Source organism: Calidris pugnax, unplaced genomic scaffold (assembly GCF_001431845.1).
Source record: "Calidris pugnax isolate Ruff unplaced genomic scaffold, ASM143184v1 scaffold18, whole genome shotgun sequence".
In the NCBI taxonomy this organism is placed as follows: domain Eukaryota; kingdom Metazoa; phylum Chordata; class Aves; order Charadriiformes; family Scolopacidae; genus Calidris; species Calidris pugnax.
The window spans coordinates 6,637,824-6,664,478 of NW_015090812.1; the positions used below are offsets into that span (position 1 = coordinate 6,637,824).

The 26,655-nt window shown below is 39.7% G+C and overlaps 1 protein-coding gene across 1 annotated transcript in view; it reads left to right on the forward strand.

Annotated features, from left to right (window-relative positions):
• Positions 1-26,655, forward strand: part of AGBL4 (ATP/GTP binding protein-like 4) — a 961,744-nt gene that overhangs the window by 788,988 nt on the left and 146,101 nt on the right. The window contains exon 9 of the mRNA XM_014939355.1: positions 10,807-10,918. Within this exon, the coding sequence (XP_014794841.1) occupies positions 10,807-10,918 (112 nt within the window). The remainder of the gene's footprint in view (positions 1-10,806; positions 10,919-26,655) is intronic.

The following is a 26,655-nucleotide window of genomic DNA, read 5'->3' on the forward strand; positions in this document are numbered from 1 at the left end:
CCAGTGGCATGTCATAATTTCACGTTCTCTAGGGAGGTTGTAGAGAGGCAGGGATTGGTCTCTTCTCCTAAGTCACAGGCAATAGGACAAGAGGAAATGGCCTCAAGTTGCACCAGGGGATACTAGACTGGATACTAGGAAAAATGTTTACACTGAAAGGGTTATTAAGCATTGGAATGGGCCACTCAGGGAAGTGGTTGAGGCACCATCCCTGGAGGTATTCAAAAGACGGGTTGACATAGTGCTTAGAGACATAGTTTAGTAATGTGGCGCATTCTTTTGTATGGTTTTCTTTTGTTTTTTTTTTGTTTTTTTTTTAATCAGAGTTAGATTGATGGTTGGACTAGATGATCTTAAAGTCCCTTCCAACCTAGACAACTCTATGATTCTATGATTATATAAGAAAATAAGATCAGTTCTGCGTGGCAAGTTTAGTTCAAGTAACTGAACTGACAAGAAACCCTTCAATCATGAATATTTAGGCAACACAGCTGCTTTGTGATAAGTGAACTCCATGTATAGGGTGGGATAAGAAGGATGCTATGATCGGCTTCCACCTGAAATCTTTCCTGCTCTGCCTGTATAACAGTTACCTGAAGATTTAGTTTGGCATGGTTTTTCATCATCACCCCCTTTCTTCAACTGTTACATGCCTTCAGTAATTATTGCATTCTTCTATACATCACATATAATAATAAAATTTTCTATTAACTAGTAGAAAAAAATTGCTTTTCTTACCATTTTTCCCAAAAAGTGCCTATTTTTGAAGGATAATAACAGAAAAAAGAAAATACTCCAAATCTCTGAAGGTTTACATTTTTCAGATTTAACATTCTCATCAGGATTCTCAAACTAATCTCTCATTGTACCATTATTCATTGCAATGAGATGTTTCAGTGCTCCGGAATCAAAATGTGTAGTTTCAGCTTGGCTTGGTATCAAATCACATTCTGCTGGTGCGTTGCAGTGACTGATAGAAGTTACAGTTTGAGTGCCTGACATTCCCATTCTTCTGCATCGGACAAGCATCCGTATCAGGCAACTAACCCATATCTCATGTGATGGCACCAAATCCCCTCGTACATTGTTTTGAGTTAGTAAGAGGAGATGTCATGGAGTATTATGAGAAATATATCTTTGCCTTCTAAGGTGTATAGAATGCTTAACTGATGGGATTGGTGGAAAATATAAAACCTGGGTGATTTGAGGTAGAAATTGGTAATAGAAAAGAGACCACCATGCTGTCAAATAGTTCCTCCTTCTCTGTGTTGTTTGGGCTGAGGCAATGCCACACAGTGAAGCTCAGATGGTAAAACACTGCCCCTTAAATTAACAAGTGATTGGAAAAGATCTGAGCCTGATTTAACTCTCTTTGGAAGCATCTGGGCTTTTTGTTGATTGCAATCAGAGACAGATCAGGGCTTTATAGCTTGCCTGCCATCTTCTGAAATGTTATGTGACAAACAAGACACTGGTATTATTTCTGTTATGAAATGTTTATTATTTTATCATAGCAGTGATTATGGGAAGAACATTTGCATCATGCTCAGAGTTTCTAGTGGAATTTCTAAAGATGAAATGATCTGGTTTTTCTGGTCTGTGTATTTTGTTTGGGTTTTGTGGGGTTTTTTTAACTGATTCGGCCACATTGTCCCTTTGCTAATGCAGACTAGTCAGTTGGCAGGTACTAAAACAATCTAATAGAACAAGGTTAATCTCTCTTTAATTAGACAGCAATGTGTAACATACCCAGTGGGCCAGATGACCTTGAAAATTAAAGTGAGAATAGAGACACATTTGAGAGGAAAAATCTTTAGTTACAGGGGGTCCAGGGTAGAAGGAACAAGAGGAAACTTCACTGATACAACAAAACCTCTTTACACAATCCCCCTTTCTCCACACAAACCCTCAGACAATTTCTCTCATAAAATGGATGGGGATATCTTATTGCTCCTAGAGGCATTTCAGAAGTGTCTGTTAAGTATGAAGTAGTGCAATCTTGTTGGAAGTGAACCTCACCAAAATTCAGCATCTGTCAGAAAAATTTTCTGTGATTCCATGAATCGCTTAATCTTCACCTGTAGAGCCTATTATATCCCCGTCACTGTATTTCCTCTCCAAACACCATGGAAGGTCGATAATATAATTATTTTTACAAGAGAAGAACCAAGCCATTGCAGGTTTTCCCTAGGTTGCATAAGAGGCTTTAACAGTCTCATGTTGTCATCCTGTGTGAACCACTGGGTCATTTTCCCCTCTTCTGTAATATTATGACACCTGGGCTTTTGTTCAGGACTTTCTACACAGCTGTAAATTTTTCACTTAGTAGTGGTAAAGGGACTTTGCATTGGAGTTTCTGGCCAATGGATACATCCCTGACTCAAACTTTTGATGAAAATTACACATGCTAACTAGTGAAGCAAGGGTAAGCTACTTGCAAGCAATGTGTATGGGTTCGGTAACGTGGTGCAGAGATGTTAAAAGGGGCCTTGTCTCCCAGCAACTCAAAATAGATGGACACTTACCCATCCAAAAAGTCATTTGCAAGTCATGACATGGCAAGATTATGCAGAAATACAATCGATATTCTGGCTGTGTATGGCAGTGAGAAATACCTCAGCGTGTTACAGCCTGTTAGCAAATGTAGTTACAAAGGGAAGGCAGCAGTCATGCTCTCTGGTGCTGGGCAGTTAAGCCTTGCTAGTTAGCATTCAACCAGCAGTTGGCCAGTCCTGTGTTAATTTTCTGTTTGCTGTCTCATCAGCATAGCACACACCTTCTTGGCAGTTTTGGTATCATGTCAAACCCTCGCTTCAGGATATCAAAGAGGAAAAGGTCTTTGTGATGGTGGAGATGGATGGCTTTTCGCTGCATTTTGGCAATGACCTGTTGAGAATGTGTGTGCAGCGTCACTGCCTCTGCATAAGCAATATGCTGGATGCAAACAGTCTGGTAGCCTGTAACATAGCAGAGTAAACATTTCATACTACTCAAGACAGTAAGCGCAAGATCAGGTACAGTGCTAACCCTAGCCACCCTGTATTAGAGCAGGTCCTCAGACACAGTTGAATGCAGCAGTATTGGGATCCAAGCCAAGCAAAATGGCTGAATTAAGGTAGAACTGAAAAATACCCCAAACCCATTTATAATCCTGTAAGGTCTTACTGTTTTATATTAACCTTTGACTGTCCTAATTCCACAAACTTGGATATTTCTAATATTCTTTCAACTCACATTGCCATTTTGGGATCAGATTTGGAGAAGCCTTGAGTACAGTCAGCTTCACCTCAAATCAGCTTAAGTTAGATGCCAAACATGTAATCTGTTATATACATTTAAGTTTCTCTTAAACAAAAATTCTGTCATTGGCCTCCCAGATACGGTGGCGCAAATTAATGGGTGTCTCTTATGTAAGTCACTTCTTGTCCCAATTGCTCTTTTATGAATTGGGGACAATGTAGTCCCCTCTTGTACCAGTGCTGTTGGGAAAATTAGTCCATCAGTGTTTATAAAGCAGTTGTCTCCTGCAGTGCTAAGCACTTTAGAAAAGCTGTGAAGAACTGAATAGCTCTGTCCTCAGAGCAGGCTTTGAGTAGCGTGCAGTAAGCAGGAGCCTAAGGCTGCATATTGAACAATAAGGAAAAGCCAAAATATTGAATAATCCGCTCATTAATGAACAGCGTTGATCCTGTGCACAGGAGAAATCAAGAGCCCCGTGGAAAAATACCCTGTGCTCCTGTAGTTAAAGGCTGTGTCCTAATAATGACAGACACAGGGCTGAATGGAGGTTGTAAATACCTGTGCAGCTGTGGCATTTCCAAATTTTTAAGAGCTCAACTTTGTGACATTAAGGTTGGCTCCTTTGACTGAAGCTTTCTGTGTCTAATAAGTCTGATAGTAAAAGCTGAACCATCTTTTGGGTGTGTTTGTATAATGCTGGTCTACTGGGAACGTGACAGTCCTTCCCTCTTGCCTGAGGTGAGTAGGTTAGGTAAGACTGCCAGCGTCATCTGCCAAGAAGTATATGAAATATATGTTGTATTACAGGGAAATGTCATTCTATAGCAGCTGGAGTATTCACTAATAATTGTGAGGTACATGTGTATCAGATTAGTTGCATAATCTTAGGAGGGGTAAAATTAGGAGGAAAAGTATAATTCAAGATGATCCATGTCTCCAGAAACACTTTCGTGTATATTAGCTGTTTTCTGTGAACTACTGTGACAAGTTTACCTTATCTTCACCCAAACGGCCAAGGGGGACTAAGGACAGGAATGCAGAATGACAAAGAAATACAAATAGTTTAAGGAATGTCTGCCTGTCTGAAGGGAAGGGTTTGTAAGGAGACAGGATTAGAGCATTGTGTGGAAGTTTCAGGCAGACTGGGCAGGAGGGACTAGAGGAGCTTGACCTGTTGAGGGCACTGACAGAGGTGGGTCTCCAGTAAACTGAGCACACGTGAAGTTAAAATTCTTTCTCAGTGGTTTACAGCTTGGGATCAATGAGTTGCTGGTGGCTTTTGGACTACATCAGAAAAGAAAGTTCATATAATACTGCATTATGATCTATATATATGTGAAATTTCTGAAGGGTCAATGACTGCAGTAGAAATTTTTGGGATGCAAAAGTTGGAAAAAAACCCACTGTCTGCTGTGTTCCTCTCATTAAGTCAATGATATGTTTGGATTTGAAAAGGCCAAACAATGAATCAGGCTTTAAAATGGAAGAACTGTGGGTGTTCTCAGTAACTTGGTTAAAGCATCTGGGTGCGTAAGATTGATGTGATGGTGTGACTCAGCATGCAGCTGGGAGTGGGAGTCCTGAGAACACCTTCCAGGGGCAGGACAGACAAGACCTGCTCCTGCAGAGCCTTCATTTGCAGAGATGCACGTGGAGGGCTGGATATGCTCTCCCTATGGGACAACTTTGCTAAACCGTGACTTGCCTCCCAGGGGATGTGCTGGAAACCCTGTCCCTTGAAAAACTGAAAACTGAACTGGGCACTGTGCAGGAAAATATGGAGGGAGGGATGAGTCCTATACTAGCCACAGAGATGAGCTACACTAGTGATAGGATCTTACTGTCTTACATCCCAGGCACAGTCATAGGGTGTGATTCTCCTCACTGCGGGATGGGTTTTTATTTCTGTCATTCTGCTTCGTGCCCAGGAATCCTTCTGGCACTACTGAGGACCAGGGGTGTGTAAGGAGAGTTCAGAGTTAGAATTGAGATATATCCTGAAGATCAAAGAAGGGAGTCTGCCCGTGTCAGGTGGGGATGCATATTCTCCTTGGTGCGTGTGCCTGTAACACCTATTACCAGCTCTGAGAAATGCATGTATTCATCAGAAGGAGAAAATATCCCTTTGTGTTTATTCTTATTTAACATTGTTTACACGGAAAATGGAGAAACACATCTTTAACCGTCATGTACTATTTAAAATTATGTCAGTACACCATGCAGCGTTCATTCTGTAAACATCTACTCCACCATGTGGTCTCTGGGAGCTAATGCTCTTCTGCTCTGTATGGCCACTTGTGTTCCGCCTGGAGCACACTGCAGTGGTTATGTTAAATAGCCTTTGTGAAGATTTCCAGAGCTCTAAATTAAAAATGCAGAAAGCTGGGGAGGGGGGGAGTTGGGAGGGGGGATTCTCTGTAGCTGGAGTGTTAGGATGTCTTGCTACCTAATTGCCTTAGAACATGTGGGCTTGAATGAATCCTCTTTAATGAATAATAGGCAAATGCATAAATCGCAAACCCCAAGCACCCAAACGGTGAAATGCACACTAATGAAGACTCTGACTTCGATGGCAGGTGTAGAGTTGATTTGTAAAATGTCGTGAATATATCAGGTTTAAAATGATGTATTTATTAAAAGAAACAAGTCTTCCATGTGTTCCCCTTGTATTCACTCTCTCATCCTGCACACCTACTCTTCCTGCACGATATTGCAGGCTGCAGTCTCACAGCAGTTTCTTGCTATAACTCTTGCTTTGAAGAAGTGCAACAATAGAGACCAATTACCCTCTGTCTCCACTCTTATTGCAATAAGCCTGAGGGGAAAAAAAAAAGGGGGGGAGTGCACCCCCTCCCCCCACTATCTTTTCAATTTCAAATCCTAACCCTGTTGGTATTGCCATTTGTGGATTTGAACTCCCTGGCTTTGTGTGCGGCATTATCTGGAGATTCACCTGGTACTGATCCAATGAACCAACACAACCTTACAAAGCTGAAGGGAAGAGTGTAGAGTTCTCTTTGTAATAAATCATATGCCATGAAAAAGGATTTCTTTAACTCCTTTCCTCCATTATTCTCCATATCTCACCTTGTGGAAATGGGTCTGTTAGTGAGAGACTTAGACTCGCATAGTAGGAAGGAAAAATGAACAGAGGAGGGAGAACTGAAATGAAAGGAAGGCAGAGCTCCTGAAGGTTTCTGTAACTTGGAGACTCCAGAAAGAAGAGGCAAAACCTGAAAGAATAGGAAGGAGCCCTAAAAATAAACCCAGCATAGGCCTTGGATACTAAACCTTCCTCAGTTCTAGAAAGGGACAAGGATGTTTTCATTTAAGCAGCTGGACAAGAAATCCTTAAAGCTAGTAATAAGTCAAGGAGGTTCTGTCCAGATAATTGCCCAGCAAGCTGAATGCTGGTCTGAACATCTTTAGTTTTACTGAGTTGAGCTGGTAACCTCTTGAGATCTGGCTGTCTCCCAAGTAGGCAGGAATGAATACTGCAAAATGTTTCAGTTTCCATTTCAATTTTGAAACTCATTTGCTTTGACTGAATTTGCACTCTGTTTATGTAAATTTATAAACACTGTAATAAATTTATCTACTTATAGAAAACAGAAATTTTAGAAAAAGGCTGGAGAACATTTGTGAAATGCAAATTCTAATTCAACAAGTATAATCACAGAACCTGATTTAAATGTACGTTCAGTCGCAAAGCAGAAACATAGTATGTGGTCTGTATATCTAGCAAACCCTAACAGCATGATCCAAAACAGTTAACAGCTAAAATATTTTAAATGACATATATATGTAATTTTTTGTGGCAGCAATGACTATCTGACACACAACCCAGGTTCTCACAATATGAATGAAGACCATAGCCAGGTGATAGTAGCAGTTTGCTGCTTTGCTTGTTATAGAAAGGTCACCTACTTCTGATTACACTTTTTTCTAACCTCTAAGAGTCTGTGCCAGCATGTCAATGTTATCTGGCTCCATGTCATACTATCAGCCACATTTATAAAAGCATTCACAGGCATGGCCATTAACCCTCATGGAATGGGCTGTTTTCCAGTGCCCTTACTCTGCAAATGTCTGCTCCAGCCCTCACTGATTTTGAAGCTGCTTTTGTCTTCCCTTGCACCTCTTGAAATCTGTAATGTCTCCTGGCTTGCTCTCCTCCATATCCCCGTTTCAAAGATCATCCTTAAACAGTCATTTGATATAATTTAGGGTGTTTACTGCACAAAATAAGCCTAATATATGTAGGACAGATTTGGAAGACCTTTCTAAATCTGTGCATCACTTATGGTCACATGAGAAACTGTATCGAAGCCAACGACAACACTTGCACTCTGGGTAAGAGAGCTGGTCTCAAATATTGAAAGATCCCGTATTGTCTTGGAACACAGTTGTTTCCCATTGTAGAGCTGCTGTTTCCAGAGTATATCTATATTTCTACTTTGCCTACCCAGTGCTTGAAGCAGCAGGTAAACAGTTAAGCAATGGAAGAAGCCCGCGATGTGTACTAGAAATGAACTGGTTTAAGATTGGTAGGGGGAATTAAAAAGCAGTGTAAGTTGCAATTTTTAAGTTATCCTGTTCAAGTTCTTGCATTGGAGGTATTAGCCACAAGGGAGATCATATCATCTGGGAGCAAGAGAATATAATGAATGCAGGAGCTGTAATAGACATGTGGGAGACTCTTACCGTATGTTTTGGTCATGTCCTGATATACGTGAGCTTTGGGAGACAGTTCTACATGTAATAGAGTCAATAATCAAATCTGAAGTACCAAGGAACACAACTTGATGTTTCCTTGGAGAGACCACAAGTTTGCAACAGATGAATAAAGAGAGAATGTGGTAGATACAAATTTGTCTTTAGGCAAAAAGGAAACAAAAAAGACTTAAAAACGGGAGGAGTTGGGGGGAGAAAATTTTACACTGTTCCTAGACTGGAAAGAAATAGTAATGCCTACATCAGAAATTTAATTAATTGTTGTTACATTGATAAAGATGTGATATACCACATCAAAGACTAGCAAAATGATATTTGGAAATTAATTTGGGTTCCTATTAAATAGAGCTCAGAGGAGCTTCCCAAATGAATAACTTGTTTGTCAAGTATTGCTTCCTTCTGTTTATAAAGTCTTCTCAAGAAAAGACAACTATTTTCAACTGTTCTTGTTGCTTGAAATGAACTACGAGATTCATCACTAACCAGACATTCATGGCAAATTCAAATATTGCAAATTGCAATGCCTTAGTATCTTACAGAAATTAGATATTGCTTACTTCTGTTCCCTGCAGGGATGGCATATATAAAGTTATCTAAAAAGTCCCAAACCCCAAATTTAATATTGACAATCCATGTTTGAATTTAAAATTTGCTTCTGGTGCTCTGTAGCTTGGTCATTCAAAATGCTTTGGAGATGAACATAATGGAATCAAAATATACTTGTTTTCTGTAGTTTTATTAGTTTTGAATATTCTTAAAACAAAATGTAAATGGGACACATTAACCATATAAGGGGGTATGATTTCAGATTCTGATCTCTTAAGAAAGTTATCCTGTAGAGTGAGGATGCTGTTTTCTTGGGAACTGTGCCAAAATACAGTAAAACTCATGGTGATCACCACAGTTTCTCCTTTTGTTTAATGAAAACTCATTCCTGTGATTCTGCTCTTATACCAGCTTTAGCCCAGTGTAATTCCATCTATGTCCCTGGAAGGACTTTTGCTTTTATATTAATGTCTGCGAGTTCAAAAGAAGATAGGATTTAGTAGAACTGAGTGGACAGATTTAACGTGAAGACAAAAAGAAAAAAGTAGAGAGAGAAACCTTATATAATATGTTTTACTTTATAGTGGCACGGAGACAACTTTCAGAGTTGTCTGTGGAGTTGTGTTTGTTGGAGCATCCAGAGCATAAATCTATCTCTTCTCTAGTCAAGCAGATAAGTGACTATCAAGACAGAGAGGTGGCTTTCTTCCCCACAGTGAGCCATCCAGCTCGTCTGTAGACCATGTCAGCAGTGATGGAGTTGCAGAGCTGGTACTTGGGTCTTTGAACTGCTGGACAGCCTGATGGTTGAGTTATCTAAAGCCAAGGACATGGCAGCTCCTGCCTGCTTAGCTTCCCATAAGAGGAATGTCCCGTTAACTTTGTATCTTTTGGTTCATAGGAAAATATTCATTCATCATTTTTGGAAATGAATATAATCCTCTGGTTTTATCCCCCCACTTGTCTTAGCATTCTACCTCTCTGTCTTATTTTCTATTTGGGTTTGTTGTATGCAATCATTTGTTTCAGCTGTTAGAGAAGTAAGGCATTTTCCTTTCTTTTTGCCAATTAAACTTATGGGTTTTGGCCATTAGATTCTTAGAGTTTTTCTCAAAGGATAGTGCTACTGGAGTGAGTAAATCTCTATTGTTTGCATAGGTGTGTTTAAAAGATTAAGGCTGAACAGACATTCTCATAATAGACCAGGGATCAATGAAAGCTCTTCTTTTCTCAAGAAGCTTTAAGGCTTAGCAGTGTGGCTGATTTTTTTGTTTGTTTGTTTTAAATATAGAGGAAGTTGCATGTCTGTCTGGGCTTTTATTATTTGCGTGGTCTTTCATAGAATTCCTGAGCAAGATCTACCCAAAGCCCACTGGTCCCAACCTCAGCTTAAGACTTTTCTTCCTGCTTGTGTCAGTGGCCACAGATTATCTAGGTGATCTCTACAGTAGGCAAGGAGCAGGATTTCCTCCTCCTGTTTGTGCCACTTCCAGCTTTTTTAATTTCTTCTGGGTCCACTCTTAACAACAGCCCATTGAGTTTCAATGGGACTTCACAGAGAATGGGATATTTCTCTGTGGGACTGGGAGTAATATAATCAAACTCAAGCCCGTGTACTAAGAGGAAAAAGAGTCAGGGCAGGAAGGAGAAGCCAAGGTGGCATACATGCTTCAAGGCCCACAAGATTTGATGGCCAATAAGCATTTTAGCTTAGAGTCTTGGTTGGCTAACTTTTGTGTAGGCAATTGCAGGAGGGGAAGAGACAGGCCCTGGGTTAGTGGAACAATTGCATTCATGCTTTAAATCCCTTAAGCATGCACTTAATGGCCATTGATTTCAATGCCCTTAACAGCTTTGCTGAGTCAAGGCCTGACTGAGGGCACAGTAAGGGCCTGATGATGCTGTTTATGAATGACCATCATAGCTGTAGACGTAGAGCATGGAAGGGAAAGGAACCTTGAAGACCAAACAGGGTCTTCAGCGCCAGTGTGACAAGCTGGCAAAAGGCAAAGGATAGAGAGTGAGCATATGTGTTGTGGAGGGGAAAGAGGCTGAATGACCAAAGTTCATTGATACTCTGCTGTTCATGTTATTTCTAAAAGTGGCCATTGCTGCAGGCTTTCCCCGTCTTCAGGGGAGCATTTTGCTTTGTTTCTTTCCATGAGAATAACTTGTTTAAATACATCAGCTGCAGAATATAGCTCTAATTCTGCAGCTGAAGCCAAATGAGGTTGCAGCCTATATATGTCCTTTGTGTGTGTTTTTTCTTTTTTTGTGTGTACGCAGGTGCTCCCTGATGGGGTTTGATTTAAACCGGCACTGGGCAAATCCATCTCCTTGGGCTCATCCCACACTGCATGGAGTGAAACAGCTCATCATTGAGATGTACAACAACCCGGTAAGTGGGGAAAGGTGATGTCAGAACAGCTGCTTGCTGAGGTACCAACTCTCTCCCGCTGCAGGGTTGTGCAAGATGCCAGTAACTCTGATGTGGCTTAATCTAGTGGCAAAGCAAAATAAGAGAGGAGTAAGCAAACACCACCCCCACTGCGTGAGATTAGGCAACATTTGCGTCTTTTGTCACAGGAAGCATCAGAGTGGAGAGAGCAAGTGAAATGAAGTTCAGCTCAGATTAAATACGCAATAATTCTGAAAGCAGGGCCTAAATTCAATCGAGCTGCTCTCGTGATGTCCTGAGCTGGATTCAAAACAGCAGGCCCCCCAAATTGAATTACCGGATGGCATTGATGTCTAATCCAGAGCTCCGGCAGGGGTTGCTATGTAGCGTGCAGAGCAGGAGGGGGATAATATTTGCAAATATTATATAAACACACACGCACATACTCATGCTCACTCAGAGAAGCAGAGGTGTTCTTGAAGGTGAAATCCTAGCTAATCAGAGGAGATGGATTGCAGAGAATATGGAGAAGAGGATTGGGAGGGAGGCAGACAGCTATTGAATGTTTGACATCAAAGTGCAGAAGGATTATTGAACATGGCATCTAAGAAAAACTGCTGAACAAAGATGGAGATGGGTAGGAAAAAATCACTGCCAAAAAAATAAGAGGAGATTTTTATAGGTTATTATTTTTTCTGTATGGAATTCCTGGTATTAGTCCTTTCTTTTTCACTTCCCATTATAGAGATGGCATTTGGATCTTTAGTTCCATGAAGTTTTGCTACTATTTTAAAATTAATTTTTATTTCTGTTAGCATGAAGAAGGACCTGGTTTGCCTTGCTAATAAAGGAGGTGGATTCTTACCCCTGGCTACATCATGTATAGGATAAGAGCTCCTTGAATTTAACTCCTACTTTTCCCAATACATCTTACTGAGCTTTTCATCTTCCAGGTAGTAGTCATATCTGTACAGAAGGGGTTTTAGGTACAAGGAAGATAGGTCAACAGATAAGGTCCTTACATCTGGAGTGGAATCCATGGAAAATGGATTCTTAGACTGCTAATTGTTTGGCACAGAATTTGTCTTTCTATTCTGTTTGTGCAGCACCAGCATTATGCCTGTGACTAAGGCTCCTGAGCCCTGCTGCATTAGAGCGATGGAGACAGAAAGTAAAGAAAGGTGCTTTACAGCCAGCCTGGTCTTTCCTCTTCCTACCCCAAATAGCAAGAGAATTTTCCTTGTAGATGATGGAGAGAGCATGCAGGCTGCTTTGTTTGAGAAGAAAGGGGTTTTTTTCCAAGAATAAAGAAGTTCTTAAACATTACAAGAAGGGAAATGCTTCTAGCTAGAAAAGCAACAAATTCTGACACTATCAAAAGTCAGTCAGTAAAAAAAACCCTATTCTTGGGGGAAAAAAAAAATGTTTTCAGCTTTGTCCCATTCCTCAGAAGCTTTGAAAGCTCTGGTAGTTTCCATCTGCCCTATATGTGAGGAATGAATTTATTTGTTGTGGTGGCTAAATGAAAAATCAAAAGAAATGTTCAGTTAGAGTTGGTCTGAAATGGAAATCTTTTTCTTCTTCCATCTCTCCCACCCCTCCCCAGTGATCAACCTAAGATGAACCAGTTCCAGTTCATTTCCTTCTGAGGGAAGGAAAAAGAAGCCTTGCAAACACAGGTGTAACATTTCATTTTCAGGGTTATTTAATATTTTTTTTAAATACTATTTAGAAATCTTGTTTTTTGATTAAACTACCAGCAAAGTTCAGGTGGCTCTTCAGAATTTCATTTCTCAGTGAATTAGCTACTCACCAAAAGACTTTCTTGTCTGGTTTTATCATCCCCTAGCCACCACCCTTTCTGACAGTTTTAGAGACCCTCAGCAATACAATGCATTAAAAGGGATTATTGTTTTTTTCAGGCAATACCAGATTCTTAGTCCCTCTGATCCAAGTAATATTTGTATGAACAGACCATACCCAAGGTGCTGGGACAAAAGGGGAAAACATGGCAGCTGCCTCAGAAAGAGGGCATGGGATTGTATGTGTGCCTCCTGCTTTAGCACTGACTGGTTTTATTAAGATAAAAAAATAAGATAAAATATTAAGAGATAAAAACACACAACCTTTCCCCTCCTGACAGAGCGCCAGAATAAAAACCTGCTTTGAATCACTTCAGGCTGCTAAAGATTTTAAGTACTGTCCTGGTGCAGAGTTTAACTTTTAGATGAGTAACACATGATAGATGGTTGGCCACAAGCATCGGTGAACCAGTTGCAGGGGGGCTGTTGCCAAACTGCAACAGATCAGGATTGTGCATTTGAACACGTCTGTCCTGCCACCCACTCCTCCCCTGAAGGCTCCCCACACTGGGTAATGTGCAATGAAATAAAATGCAATGTAAGGTTCCCTGCAAAATAATGTAATAAAAAATAACCCTCCTCCCTCCCATCCTAGAGAAGATCTGCTGTGAGGAGCTGCCCAAAAGAGATTGGATTGTTTAAAGCAGAGGAAGTTCAGCTTCATGTTGCTATTGCGGAATGGCTCAGTGCAGGCCTTTTAAATGTATTCATTCCCTTAAATCATTTAAGGAAAATTAGCTGCCATAAGAGCATAAAACCATGTTTTAAATATTGCTGTATAGGAGTATTTTTCTTCTGCTGCTGCAGTATGGAAGATAAGCTGTTTCCTTTGAAAAAAGTTCATTCTGGAGGGGGGAGGATGACTGACACAGAAATAAGTGAAGTGGGTATGAGGCACACACACAATGCCATAGCGATTCCAGCGCTGAGTGGTCCAAGGCTAAGTGTTTAGCTACTGTATAAAAATAAACCAAAGCACCTGTGGTTCTCTGTTCTTCTGGGTTTTACAAAGTGTGCTTATTTTAAAGTGTTTCAAATTCCATAATGACCGTATCATCTTTAGGAGGGCGTGGATGGGTCAGGAACTCAGAGGACAATAGGAAGCTTTTGATCTCCCTGTCACTGATTCTGAAGCAGTCATTCCTGATGGTAAGCTGCTGCCATTTTGCTGGCCTATGTGAAGTGAGGGGATATTCTCAACTGTTTCTGGTGGTGTCACTCTTGCAGATGAGACTGAAGTGACAGACTTGCTCTTCTCCATCATGTGTTGTTGGCTGAAGTTATTTCTGTCACTTAAGTACCTTTCCCTGCCCATATGCCAGGTGTCACCACCTTCCCATCTCTCCACCAGATGATACGTGTAGATAGTTCCCCTGCCCATGCTGTAGCAGGTTAGTGGAATTAGCTCAGAAAATGAATGTATTGTTTAAACCAGGTCAACTGACTTTTGTCTGAAGTACATCAAAGGATGTTCATATGAGCTTCTCCAACAGCTGAACTGTGAGGCCAGTAAGTTCTGCTTGGGCGTGATAACACACTTCACGTAGAGAGCTGTTTGGAGAATGAATATCTGGGTAAGGAGTCTAACAAAGCATATATGCACAGCTAGATTTAAACACGTGAACAATCTCATTGAATTCAGCAGTGTTCCTTGTGTGCTTGCAGTTAAGCAGGTGCTTAAATGTTTTGGACTGGGGATCAAGTGCTCAGCACTGGCAAGCTCAGGATACGGACAGTCCGTGGAGATCAAACAGTCCTTATCTCTGGGATAACACGAAGCCCCAGAGACAGAGAGAGCAGTAGAGCTGCTTGATTGTGAACAGGTTTTAAGCAGCCATCCAGCTCTTTTCCCGACAAGCAAATGCACTGTTTAAAACAGGTTTAATGAGTGAACTTAGGTAGCGCGCTCAGTGTCAGCTCAGTCCCCTTGAGTATGTGCATTGTGATATGGTCTTTAATCATAAGGGCTCATGTTATTCTCTCAACTAGACCCCTGCTTCACCGAGTTCTCCAAATGGAAAACTTTCACATAATAAGCAGCTATTGAGTGTTTTGTTTTAGCTTCAGTGTTCATTGTGCAGCCCTGTCCTGTATTTACTGTGTGCTATTCAGATCCTGCTCTGAGGATAGAATTGTTAATCTCCTCGTGGGCTTTTTTGTTTTGCTCATTGCTATACCCTGGGAGCATTTCAGATGCATTAATTATTTTGGGGGGGGACTCTTGTGAGAGACAAATACATTATCCTTATATGGATAGGAAACAGAGGTAGAGACAGTTATGATCAGAAGTACCTACTCGTTTGAGATAGACAATTTAGGATCCTTGGGATCAGATTTGTTTCATGTCATTCACCAAGGCTTGATAAGTTCGCTGTCTTATTTCTGCTCCTTCCTTCTCTGAAGAAGATTGGGATAGACTATTTCTGTCATTTGAAGTTCTTAGGACCTAGAAGACAAGGAATAAGCAGTGAGTGACTGCTTGGGAAGAATCTGTTCCAAGTGATTTGTCCCCCTCAAATGAAAATGCAGAGATGGGATGCAGTGCTCCCAGGCACTCTTATTGCAACACTGTACTTGGTCTTCTTGCATCCGTCTTTCTTTCATTTTGCCTGTTTTCCACCTCCTATTGTCATTGAAGCCGGAGTCCTACATGCAAATGATTCCTGTATTAGACACTATTCATCTTGTGTCCTCAGTGAGCTGGAGACCTGACCAAAAGAAAAGAAAACAAAGAAGCACCCACCTGGGGTGTGCTCATTAATTATCTTCTCCTTTGTCATGCATATATATACCAAACTCTTACATTATTTCCGCATAGGCAACTTTTCAGTCTCCATTACTGACTTTGGAGTGCTTGACATTGCAGCCTTTACGTACTTCTAATACTATTCTGGGTGAAAGTTTTCACTGATTCAAAGCAAAACATCCTGCTGAAATGAAACCCCAGCATGCTGCAGTCTGAGTCATCTGCTGGGCTGGAACCTTTAGGTGTACCACATAGAAATCTGCCACAAGAGCTGATGAATTAACTGATAGAGGATGGCAATCTGCTGTTGCTGCGGACTGGTGTGAGGTAGGGAAAGAGACACTTTGCCTGTGGGCTTTGTGGGTATCTGCTGACAAGAGAATTAATAATAAGAAAGGATGAGTAAACATAATACTGCAGGCATGGGGGGGGCACATATATTTAAGGCTGAATGACATCTTTTATATTTTGAGAAGGTTTTTTGAGATCCTATGTACAGGCTTAGACTCGAACACAAGTATGTGCTTCCAATCTCCCTGTCTGTGAGGAGGCCTTGTTTTCAATCCAGGTAGTTTTGGGTGTGCAAGCAGTATGACTACAGATTAATTAATGTCTGTCTGATGAGTCAATGTAACTCTGAATTCTCTCCCAGATGACTACGTTGCTCTTCATAAAGAGAATATATCTACTTTCTTTCAAACATAATGAACATATACTCTTCTGGTTCTGTGTTGTCATCTATCTCTAGATCCTTCTTCAGGGACAGATGGGTGTCCTTCACTAGGGTTGGCTCCCCTCACTACATCATGCACCTTCTCCACTGCAGGAAGACAGTAAAGGTAGCTTGGCCTGAGGAAAAGACCTGAGCTGATCTCCAAGTTCCTACTTGTTGCTTTCTCTGCTGATAAACCCAGATACCAGAAAGCAGGTGAGGTTAAATGTTTAGTGGAGCGTGAAGCAGGTTAGTGTAGCCAGTTGAAGTGAAACACTTTCTCTCCCTGATAATCTATAACTCTTTAGAGTTGACTGTATTAGTCAGCTGAGTGGTTTCTCTTAAGTTTTCTCATCATCATTGCCAAGGAGTTTAAAGGCTCAGCCCTCCCCTGTGCTCACAGACTTTCTTTTCACCTTCTGTTTCTCCCATTCTAGTACCGAGGTCTGTTCATCCCTGTCAGGAAATTACACATGTTCTTACCACTCCAGACCATGTCCCATCTCTTTCAAAGATGCAATTCAGGAGATAATGTGTGGCATAGGCCCTTAGTCTCTGCCCTTCTGCATGCTGCTCTGATGGACTGGTGGAGTCTTCAGACACTGTTTAGACTGGAGACAGTCGATGCTGTTATTCAACCTACTACTTTTCTAGGTCTTCAGGAGCAGCATCGAGAGTGTACATTCAAGGACAGTAGTTTTGATTGTGCAGGAACCGTGTTCAAAGTGTGGCTTTGTAAGAGTGCTCCGTGTGCTGCATATCCAGCCCCCAACTTTAATTATTCTGAAATTTTGTAGTGATGGAAACCAGGATTTCTGTTTTTCTAGTGCCCCTGGTTAGACAGATAGTGCCATACTTTGAGGGAAGCATTTTGGTTCCATGGAAAACTAGGTCACAGAATGAAAATTTAGAAATCTGTAACTGGTGTTTTACAGCTTGCAACTATCCCTAGTGGCAGGATTGCTTTAGTGACCTCCCATCCTCTCTGTCTTTGGCAGTGCTACATTCTTCACCAGACAACTCCACATTTAGAAAAAAAAGCAGCTGGTCTCCAAGGCCTAAGTACTTTGCTCAAGTGTGACATAAATTTTATTTTTTTCAGTCCTGCAAATTGTGTCAGTCTTAGAGGCTCTACTTCCACTCACCTTGTGAAATGATGTTATTAGTATTATCATCGATGTGATACTGGATAGTCGACAAATAAAGTATAATAACAGATTTTGCAAAGGTTTCACATCAAAATTGTACACTTGGGCTTTTTATACTATAAGTGCACAAGTAGTATTATCTAATCTAACATTTGAATGACTGGAAACAATTGTTTTCTGTTCAAAAATTCCTCTTTTCCCTCATCATCTGCCCTGCTCCTGTTATAAATTGGAGCAGCAAAGTGGTATATATTTCACTGGAAAATTATAAACTGATTCTCATTCCAGCTGAAACCAGTTTGGATGTTAATAAATGTTTGGAAAGGCTGTGGGTTGGGGTTTGGTATTGCTCAGAAATCACTCAGAGCCAAACAAATCAGCTGAGGTCTGCATCATCTGGTATATGGAGTCATAACAGATTAACATAGGGTAATGAGATCTGTGGCATAACACGCTACCTGGCTCCATTTTGCTGTTAGCAGAGCTCTTAGACTTCCTTCGCCAGATAAACAACACAATAGTAATGAATAATCATTGTTAACACAGTATTGAATTTTAACAACCTACTAGGAAGTGATGTTCAGATAGTTCCTCAGACATCCTGGGTTGTCATTTCTACCTGATGGTTTTCACTCAGACATCAAAACAGCTATCATCAGGCATCATTTTTTGCCAATAATTCTCAAACTAATATACTGTATGTTATTCCAAGTTCTTCTCAGGCAAAATGGCCAACTTGCTGCCTCTTCATTTCTCTCCTCCTGAAATTATAAGAGTTATTACCTCTTCTTATGCAGTACGTGTTCAACTATGATAACCCTGTGGCTGCTTTCTGTGGTAATGTTTGTGTTTGTGCCAGTTTGTTGACATTGTAGAAATTCCCTGGACCACTTCTATCTTGCGAGTCCCTATTGACTGAAGTGTAACATTTTAGCATTGCAAATATCATTCTTATTTCAGTTCTCTGTCGAACAAAACAGTAGTAAGGGCAACCTTTGTTTCACTGGTGCTAGAGCATAATTTAACAATGCGATGTACAGATCACTGTCTGATTCTGTAGCTTTTGCTAGTAGGTGCTTAGGATTTGGAGTATTTCCAGGCTTACTGTTGGGCTAGCATAGTAGGAGCTACTGATGCTATAGCTAACATTATACTTCATATAGACTGTTTAAAAGTGTTCCCCCATTGTTAAATATGAATACATTGGGTATCTGCTGACATAAATGAATGCGACATGTATGATCAGTTTGTTAGCTGTGGTATTTTCTGATAAGCAATCTTGTGAGAGTGGGAGTAACAGTTGGGAAGAATTCCTCAGTTTCTTTCACCCATTTTTAACAAATCTACTTCCACTTTGTTCTGGAGTAAACATTCTTTCTTGATCTACTAATACGTTCTATATTTCTGCTAGGTAAAGCAGCTTCTGATGTTAGCATCTTCCTTCCCACGGTCCTTTAAACACACCAGTATTTTGTGAAACTTGCCAGCAGAAGAGCATGTTTGGCACTAGAATAGTATATTTTCAGGAGATGCTGAATCTTTAGCACTGGAAGTGTTTATGACAGGCGTTTATTGGGAAGGGTTTAGATATGGGAGAGGTTTAGACAGAGTTAATTCCCTTTTGAGATAGTCAAATAGACTCAATAACCTCTACAGATTTCCTTTACATCCCCAATTAATCTACGATCTTTGCCCTTTCTTTTTGACTTGTTTTCAACATGTAAACTGCCTACATGTATATCTTCATACATACAAATGTATATATATAAGTGAATATATAGTTATTCTGGTACTCAGGATCTTAGGAATCATTGACATTCTTAGATGAAGTCCCTCATGGAACTGTGAACTCCTTCTTAAAGTGATAGTCATGGAAGGAGGTGCTGCTCAGGCCACACTCTGCTGATAGCCTTATTTTTTGCAAGGGTCTGGGAATTACAAGCTACGTTTAATCTAAACTAGACAGGTTTTTGGTCGGTTTTGTTTTGATCACACTGACATGTTCATAATCTAGCTCTGAATAACATTCCACTATTTTTGTTAAATACTCTAGACTCTCCACAGAATGTGTCTACAGCTACTGAATTTCTCTCTGTTCATATTCAATGTGCTAATCCTGTCACTGTAGTGGTAATGTCTGACACAAGTTGTGGTTTGGTTGGTTGGTTGGGTTTTTTTGCTATCTCCTTTTACTAATGTTTGTATCTAGAATAGGAACAGTTTCAGCTGAAATTCATCTCCCAAAGAAGAATGAAACATTTTAATCCAGAGATTAAAGTCAGAATCTCCTTTGTTTCAACACAATAATGGTCAGCTTTTGTTTGTACCTAAACTGCTGTTCTTCATTACAATCAAACACCTGCTTTGAAACACTGTAGACAAATTAGTGTGTGGTTCACTATCATGTATCTAGCTAAGTACATAATTAGTTAACTCTTTCAGTTTCTCAAACGTATTAATATTTGCATCCTGTGACGTGGGACATCTGTGCAGTAGCATTTGCAGGTTGCTGCTCTAAACATCTAAATCAGGCACGTTTGTTTCTTTTCTGTAGTTTGCCATTCTGAGAAATCTTTGTACTACTGTTTTTTGTTTGGGGCAGACACCTTAGTTATGACCTCCACTTTGCAGTGATCTACTGTACACCTTATCTTTTCTTCCAGGTGTTTTATTGCTATTACATGGATCCTGCGTTGTTGCTTTCTTAGTTTTAGTTCAGCAGCTCTGTCTCTTTCCACAGCTCTTTAGGGCCTTTAGTCAAACTCCTCTCTCTTACCTTGGATCAAAATATTATCCATCAAAGCTTTAGTATCCTCTCTGCCATCAAAACATGGTTGTATTTTCCTGGGACGTGCCTAAGGGGCTGAACACAACTCAAATATCTCTCTGAGGAAATAGTGTGTCCTAAAATAGTTTTTTGAAGATGTACGGCCATGTTCTCTGTTTTTCTAGGGGCATCTGCCAGCACCCTGCTGATGAATCAGAGCCATCTCTTCAAAGAATTTACCCCTTGTCAATGGAGGAAAATATTCCCTTTATATAATACACACATTTTTTTTCCTTGGTCTGAGTGTACAAAAGAGGTTCAGTATGGATTCTTTTCTTGCTCTCTCGCATCTTCTTTGTGCTTCTACTTTCTGTGATCCTTACAGCTGTGACATTATCAAATTCCTCTTTTAGTATCTGCATGGGAGAGAGAGTTCTGTTTGGTTACTTATTTATCTATTTATTTCAAGTAGCATTAATCAGGGAGCGGCAGACATGTTCAGTATTGTGTTGAGAGTTTCCTCGAGTCCGGGAGACATGTGTAAGTTCCTCCTTAGTAATTCTGGTTTCATGTTTCTCCTCCCCTTCTCTGTTCTTGCAGTGAGACACAGTGTTTGAGATATTTGTCTTTTTTTTTTTTTTTTTTTTTCCATTTAAAAAAATCCTTTTTAACATGTTGGCTCTATAAATAATCTGCTTCACAAAATCATCAGTGCAACTAATTCAAAGATATTTCTTCTATCTAAAAATCCTCTGAAGAAAATACAGATCTTCTTGCACTGAAAATAGAAAGGTAAACAAGTATTAAACTATAACTTACACACCTAGAAAGGTCTCACACAACAGTTCCAGAACACTTAAAACTTTAACATAATTTGAAAGATTGACAGCTTTTACTGTGACAGTTTTTTGCCAACCCAGAGGCATTTGTGCTATTAATCACTTTGGTTCTCTTTTATTTTTTTTTTTTTTTTTTTTACCCACTTAGAAAAATCCTCTCTTTGCTTCTGCTCCTTCCCCAAGTGGTTCTGTAAACTGGGTCAGAGTCAAGTTCACTGTCGAATCTGCTTCAGTCAATGGTTGCATTTGAACTGATGGGCACTGAGGAGAATGAGCTCTGAAGTGACAGAGCAGTCAGTTCCAGCTGGCTCTTACCAGAGCTTCTTAGAGATGGGGCTTCTCACAGAACGCAAGTGGAAATGCCTAGAATGAGCTGATCCATTTTATTTTTCCTACATCAGACAGCATTGGGAACACGCCCTTTGTTCATGTAGCTCAATTTTCTGCCTGGGATTGCATTTGCCTTTTAAGACACAGGGGCAAAGTCACCGCCAGGGCTTTTTTATTTAATACAAAAGAGCTCTTAGTATTCAAAAATGATTTACAGACAGCTGGCCAAGTGTTTGACCTAACTATGTGTGTTCATGCTATTCTACTAGTGCAAGATAGCTGTAATAGAGGCTTACCCAGCCAGTGGACAATTAGCCCAATGTATGCAATGAAGATGGGTAAAGTGAAATGCTGATTTTAAATGAGGATATTGACATAATAGCATCTCAATCAGTGAGCACTGGAATAGCAGTGTAAAATTACTCACAAATAGCAGAGGAAACGAAGCCAGTGGAGGAGTGACATTATAGTTAAAAGAAAGCTCAGAAGCCAAAAAAAATGAAAAAGAAAAAAACCTCCCATTCGCAGGGAATGGAATCATATCAACAAGTACTGAACAATCTCACAATCTCTATGCATTAAAATTTCATGCCAAAATGGGATGGTTACAGTAAGCATCTTGATAATGGCACGCTCAGACTTACCAAAGAAGCAATGAGCACTCAAAGAACGTAATGGCGGGGACTGATTAAGTGTCGTGATCAAATGCGACATAGAAACTGCATTTATACACTTTAAAAATTATGTCTTCTTGAAGCAAGAAATCAGAGATCCCAAAAGAGAAGACTAGATTTTTGTATTTATCCCTGGGCAAGGAATAAGTCTTGATTGAAGGTGCAACTGTCAAAGGGTCATTCTGTAATAATAAATATAAACATGCTTAGATTTATCATTCCTGGTGGAGTACAAAAGTCAAGAAGTCCTTAGATCGGCACACAATTCTGAGAAGGAACCAACATAAAATGGAGAGAAAACTAAAAACAGCAGCTAAAACTGCAAGACAGAACAAAATAACACTTCCAGGTGACATGACAGCTATATAAAATCACCATTGTAGGAATGCATTTTTGCAGCTTTACCATTAGAGAGTGAGCGTATTACCCCTATTTGAAAAACTCCACAACTTTATAAAAGGTTGCATGAGAAGTTAGCAAAGGGGATTATTAGACTGAAGAAGGCCATTAGCATTAAAAGGACACCCTTTGAAGTCTTGCCCAAATGAACTAAGGAAAAAACCCCAGTACACTCTGGCAAGTTAAATGCAAAACCATAATAATAGAGGACAAAAACAATTTTGAAGAATAACTTGCTAAAGGCTTAAAAACTAATAATAAAAACTTCTTCAAACACATCAGAGGCAAGAAGCCTGCCTGAAGGTCTATAAGGTTGATAGATGATCAAGATGTAAAAGAAGTGCACAAGGAAAATAAGGTCTTTGCAGAAAAGCTAAATGAATTATTTGCTTTGGTGTTCACTGTGAGAAGCCTAGAGGGAATTCCCAAATTAGAGCCGTTCTTTATAAGGAACAAGTCAGATAACATGGATAACAGTGGTTTAATGACACGTATCATTTTGGAAGAGGATTTTGTACCTTGTACATCTCTTTGCCTTTTTTGGATGAATTGACATACATCAAGATAAAGGCAATATATACCTGTTACATATTTTGAATTTCTGAAAAACATTGGCAATGTTGTTGACCAAATTATTTTAAAGAAATTAAGAATTCAGGTTTTCATTGGATATGTCATTCAATCCTTCCTTCGGATTAAAGACAAATGAAGTTAAAAGTGATTCTTCACATTAGGTGGAAGTTACATGTACAGATTGCTTGGGATTATTAAAAATATTCATAAATTACTCAGAAAAAGAATGAATGGATTTTTCTGATGGTATATAATTATTTGATGCAATAAAGTTGCAACACAAGATGTTATGATGCTGAGTGATAAAATGGCAGATGAAGTCCAGTGTCAATAAATGCAAAGACACTTATGTGTCTTTGTGTTGAAGCAGGAGAGGAGTCAAGTCAAAGAAGCAGACAATAAAATTCTGGTGCCAGTTAGTAACTTGGGAAAGAAGCTTGTGAGATGGTTTTCAAAATAACCTATCAGTGATCAGCTGTGCTCAAGAAGGAAAAGACTGTCTTAGATTCATCCCTATGTTACTTCGTAGTTTACCTGGATCTTGGGAGAAGTGTACGATTCTGACAACCTTATCTCAGAAACAACCAAATAAGGATTTTTTAGAGAAGGGTGGAGAAGAAAGAAGACAAGAAGTTTGAAATTATTTGTGTATGCCAGAAGTTTATATAGCATAGGCCCTTCAGCTTGGAAGAGATATTTGAAGAGGAATAAATTAGTTTTTTTTTTAAAAAGTAAAATACATGAAAGTTATCAAAACCAGAGAAACTAGTAGTAAACTCTCAAAGGCTATTAATGCTGTCCCCAGAGTTGGGAGATCTAGAAGCTGTCAAAAATAGGGATGCTGTTACTTGGGGAAGCATTGTTTATATTTTTTGGTTTTGCTTGCATTGTTTTCTTAAACATCCTGTGCTGGCCACATCCAGGGATTGCTGTATGGCCTCTCTTACATGAGTTTCTGCATGACAAAGAGCACAGCCTCTGCTACAGCCCTCTGACAGTCTCTTGAACTCTTCTCAGAATAAAGTAGAAGGGGGTGGCTGTACGATAACTGGATTGGCACTGTCAGTCTTATGGACAAAAAATAGTTGTTCTGCCTAAAAGAAAGTTATCTTCTTCCCTTCTGATTATCCTGTGTACCTCTGCATTCCTCTAATTATGGTGCTTGAGGCTACCTGCACCTTGGTGGAGGAAGTATGCAGTTCCATACTGTATCACTAAATTGCCAAAAAAAGATGTGAAACTGAATTTGGAACAGGGAAGAGGATAGCCTGGAAACTATATGATTTCCCTAGATAAAAGCGAATTATCCTCAGTGGAGGCCATTATATTGTCATTGTGACAATACACAAAAGTATAGGCTAAGTCCCTTGATTTCTTGGCATATCTCATTCCAAAATAGTAACCACAAATAGTCCTGTAGATAGGATTCTCTATTGTTTATTTTCATCATGTGCCTGTTTACCTGTGTCATCTGGAGCCTGGACCTGAGAACAGGAATCCTGTGAGAAAAACACAGCAGCTGCCTAACAGCTTAAAGAAAGGTATAGTAACTAATGGATCCAATGGGGATATTTTAGGCAGATAGGCTTTAGTTACAGAGTGGATGACTAGAGCTGAGCGAATAATATTGTTGGTCTTTTGAAAAGTATGATAGATACCCTTTATGATTTCAAGTTGCCAGGATCTTTGCCTTTTTAAAAACTCATCCTTTGAGAATTATAATGAAGCAGAGTTGTTTCCTGAGTTATTATTTTTCTTAGACCTGAAAAACCCCACTTTTAGACTCGTAGGCATCAAAAATAGCTTAATGCTGGTAGCATTGGTAGCTGGATTTTGCAAGCAGCAACCCGGCAGTTTTGCATATGTTTTCTTGATCTAGAGCCCAGTTTAAGCTTTTGAATGGGGTCTGTGTCTATAATGTTCCCTAAGTGCTATTATGCAAAGAGATTGCTTATTTGAATCATTAATCAATCTCTGGATGGCTGCAAGTTCTTATATTTCATGGCTGGTTTTCATGATGTATGTGACCTATTCATAGTTGTTGCTCAAGCTGCACTGGAACAAGACTTAATTCCTGTTCTTGTTAAAGATTTTCTGCTGACTACCTTCACTAGTATATGCTTAGAAACTATTCAAAACCCAGAGGACCATGCAAAACTCTGCAGAAAATGTTCCTCAGACAAGAAAACTATATTAGTAGCTCAACTCTTCCCAGTTGGAGTTAACATGATGAATCATTGTTTCCTATATGGATGTGTTCAGTCATCTTTTCAGAATCTGATTACTATGTGCTTTGTGAAAAATCCAGTTAAAATTAATGTATTAATTAGCAGAAGTTTAATTTTCTTCTTGTAAGGAGATACATCATGATGTTGGAATTTTACAGCATCAAAGTTAGCAATATTTCCCATCTAAAGTATTTTGAAAGCTTCTACTTGTTGTCTTCTGCAGTGCTGACACCAGTGGATCAATAGGTTTTTAAAACCAGACAGGAATCACCGTGATAATCTAGTCTGACTTACAAAGTACTAAATATCATCCATCATGGTTTTCCTAAATGGGCATCAAAGTCTGAGCTTCCCCAACTTCTGGGGCTTAGCTGTTAGAGAGAATGACTGATCTAAAAGAGCTTAGAGGGTTTATCTCACAAAAGCATCTGGAATATCAAATCTTTCTCCAAATATCTTCAAAACCCCATCCCTGTGCTGGTAAAGTTGTTAAGCTCACATCTGGGGGCTTTTTTTCCCCTTCTTTTTTCTTTTTTAAATATTTTTTTAAAATTAATTATTTCTTTTTCTCTTCGGTATATCTACCTTCTGGGAACTGACATATAGGAAACTGCAATGTAGAGCAGGATTACTGAGCTGGGTCACTTCGATGGCCTGAGCTGCAAAATCTGAACGTGCTTTATACAATAAGCCCACCTGAGTGTGTAGAGAGCCAGGGGTACTCTGACATGTGAGCTGCCTCCTTCATTTCTGTTGGGGTTGCTCGTGTTCAGGGGTGACTCGTTTAGAGACAATGCTGATAATTATATCACTATTTCTCAAAACATGGTAAAAAAAGGAGGAAGGATCACATTATCAGGGCTGATAACTCTTGGTTCACACAAATGCATGTCTGGGAGAACCAGAGAGTTGCCTGAGCATGAGCAGCAAAATCTAAGTTGAACACACACCATGGAGCATTTGCAGCAGGGAAGAACAATGCACTTAATATTGTTGAAAAGGGGGCTCTGCAAAATCATTTACTTGCAAAGTTTGTAAAGCAAGTACAGCTTTGTTCCTTCCTGCATCATGGCATTTTTGTCTAGTTTACCCTTTTATGTGTTGATTTATAGAATTTGGGGGGGGGGCGGTTTGTTGGATTTGATGCTTTTTCTCAATTGATAACACTGCAGAAAATGTAATGCTACTATCTCAATTTTATTGTATTAAATAGATTGTTGTTTTAAATGTTTTTATTTATGGACACTCTTCTACAAGATCATTTTCTAACTGTGAGAATATCTTGCATTTATGTTTGGATTTTCAAAAGTACCTTCTGAAATAGGATCCAGTCTTCTCATAATATCTGAAGTACAAATTTTCGAAGTTCAAATGAAAGTTAGGGATCAGTTTATGCCATACTGAAACGTAGTCATCTCTGGAAAAGACCCCATCAGCGGAGAGCTATTTGAAGGCTGTT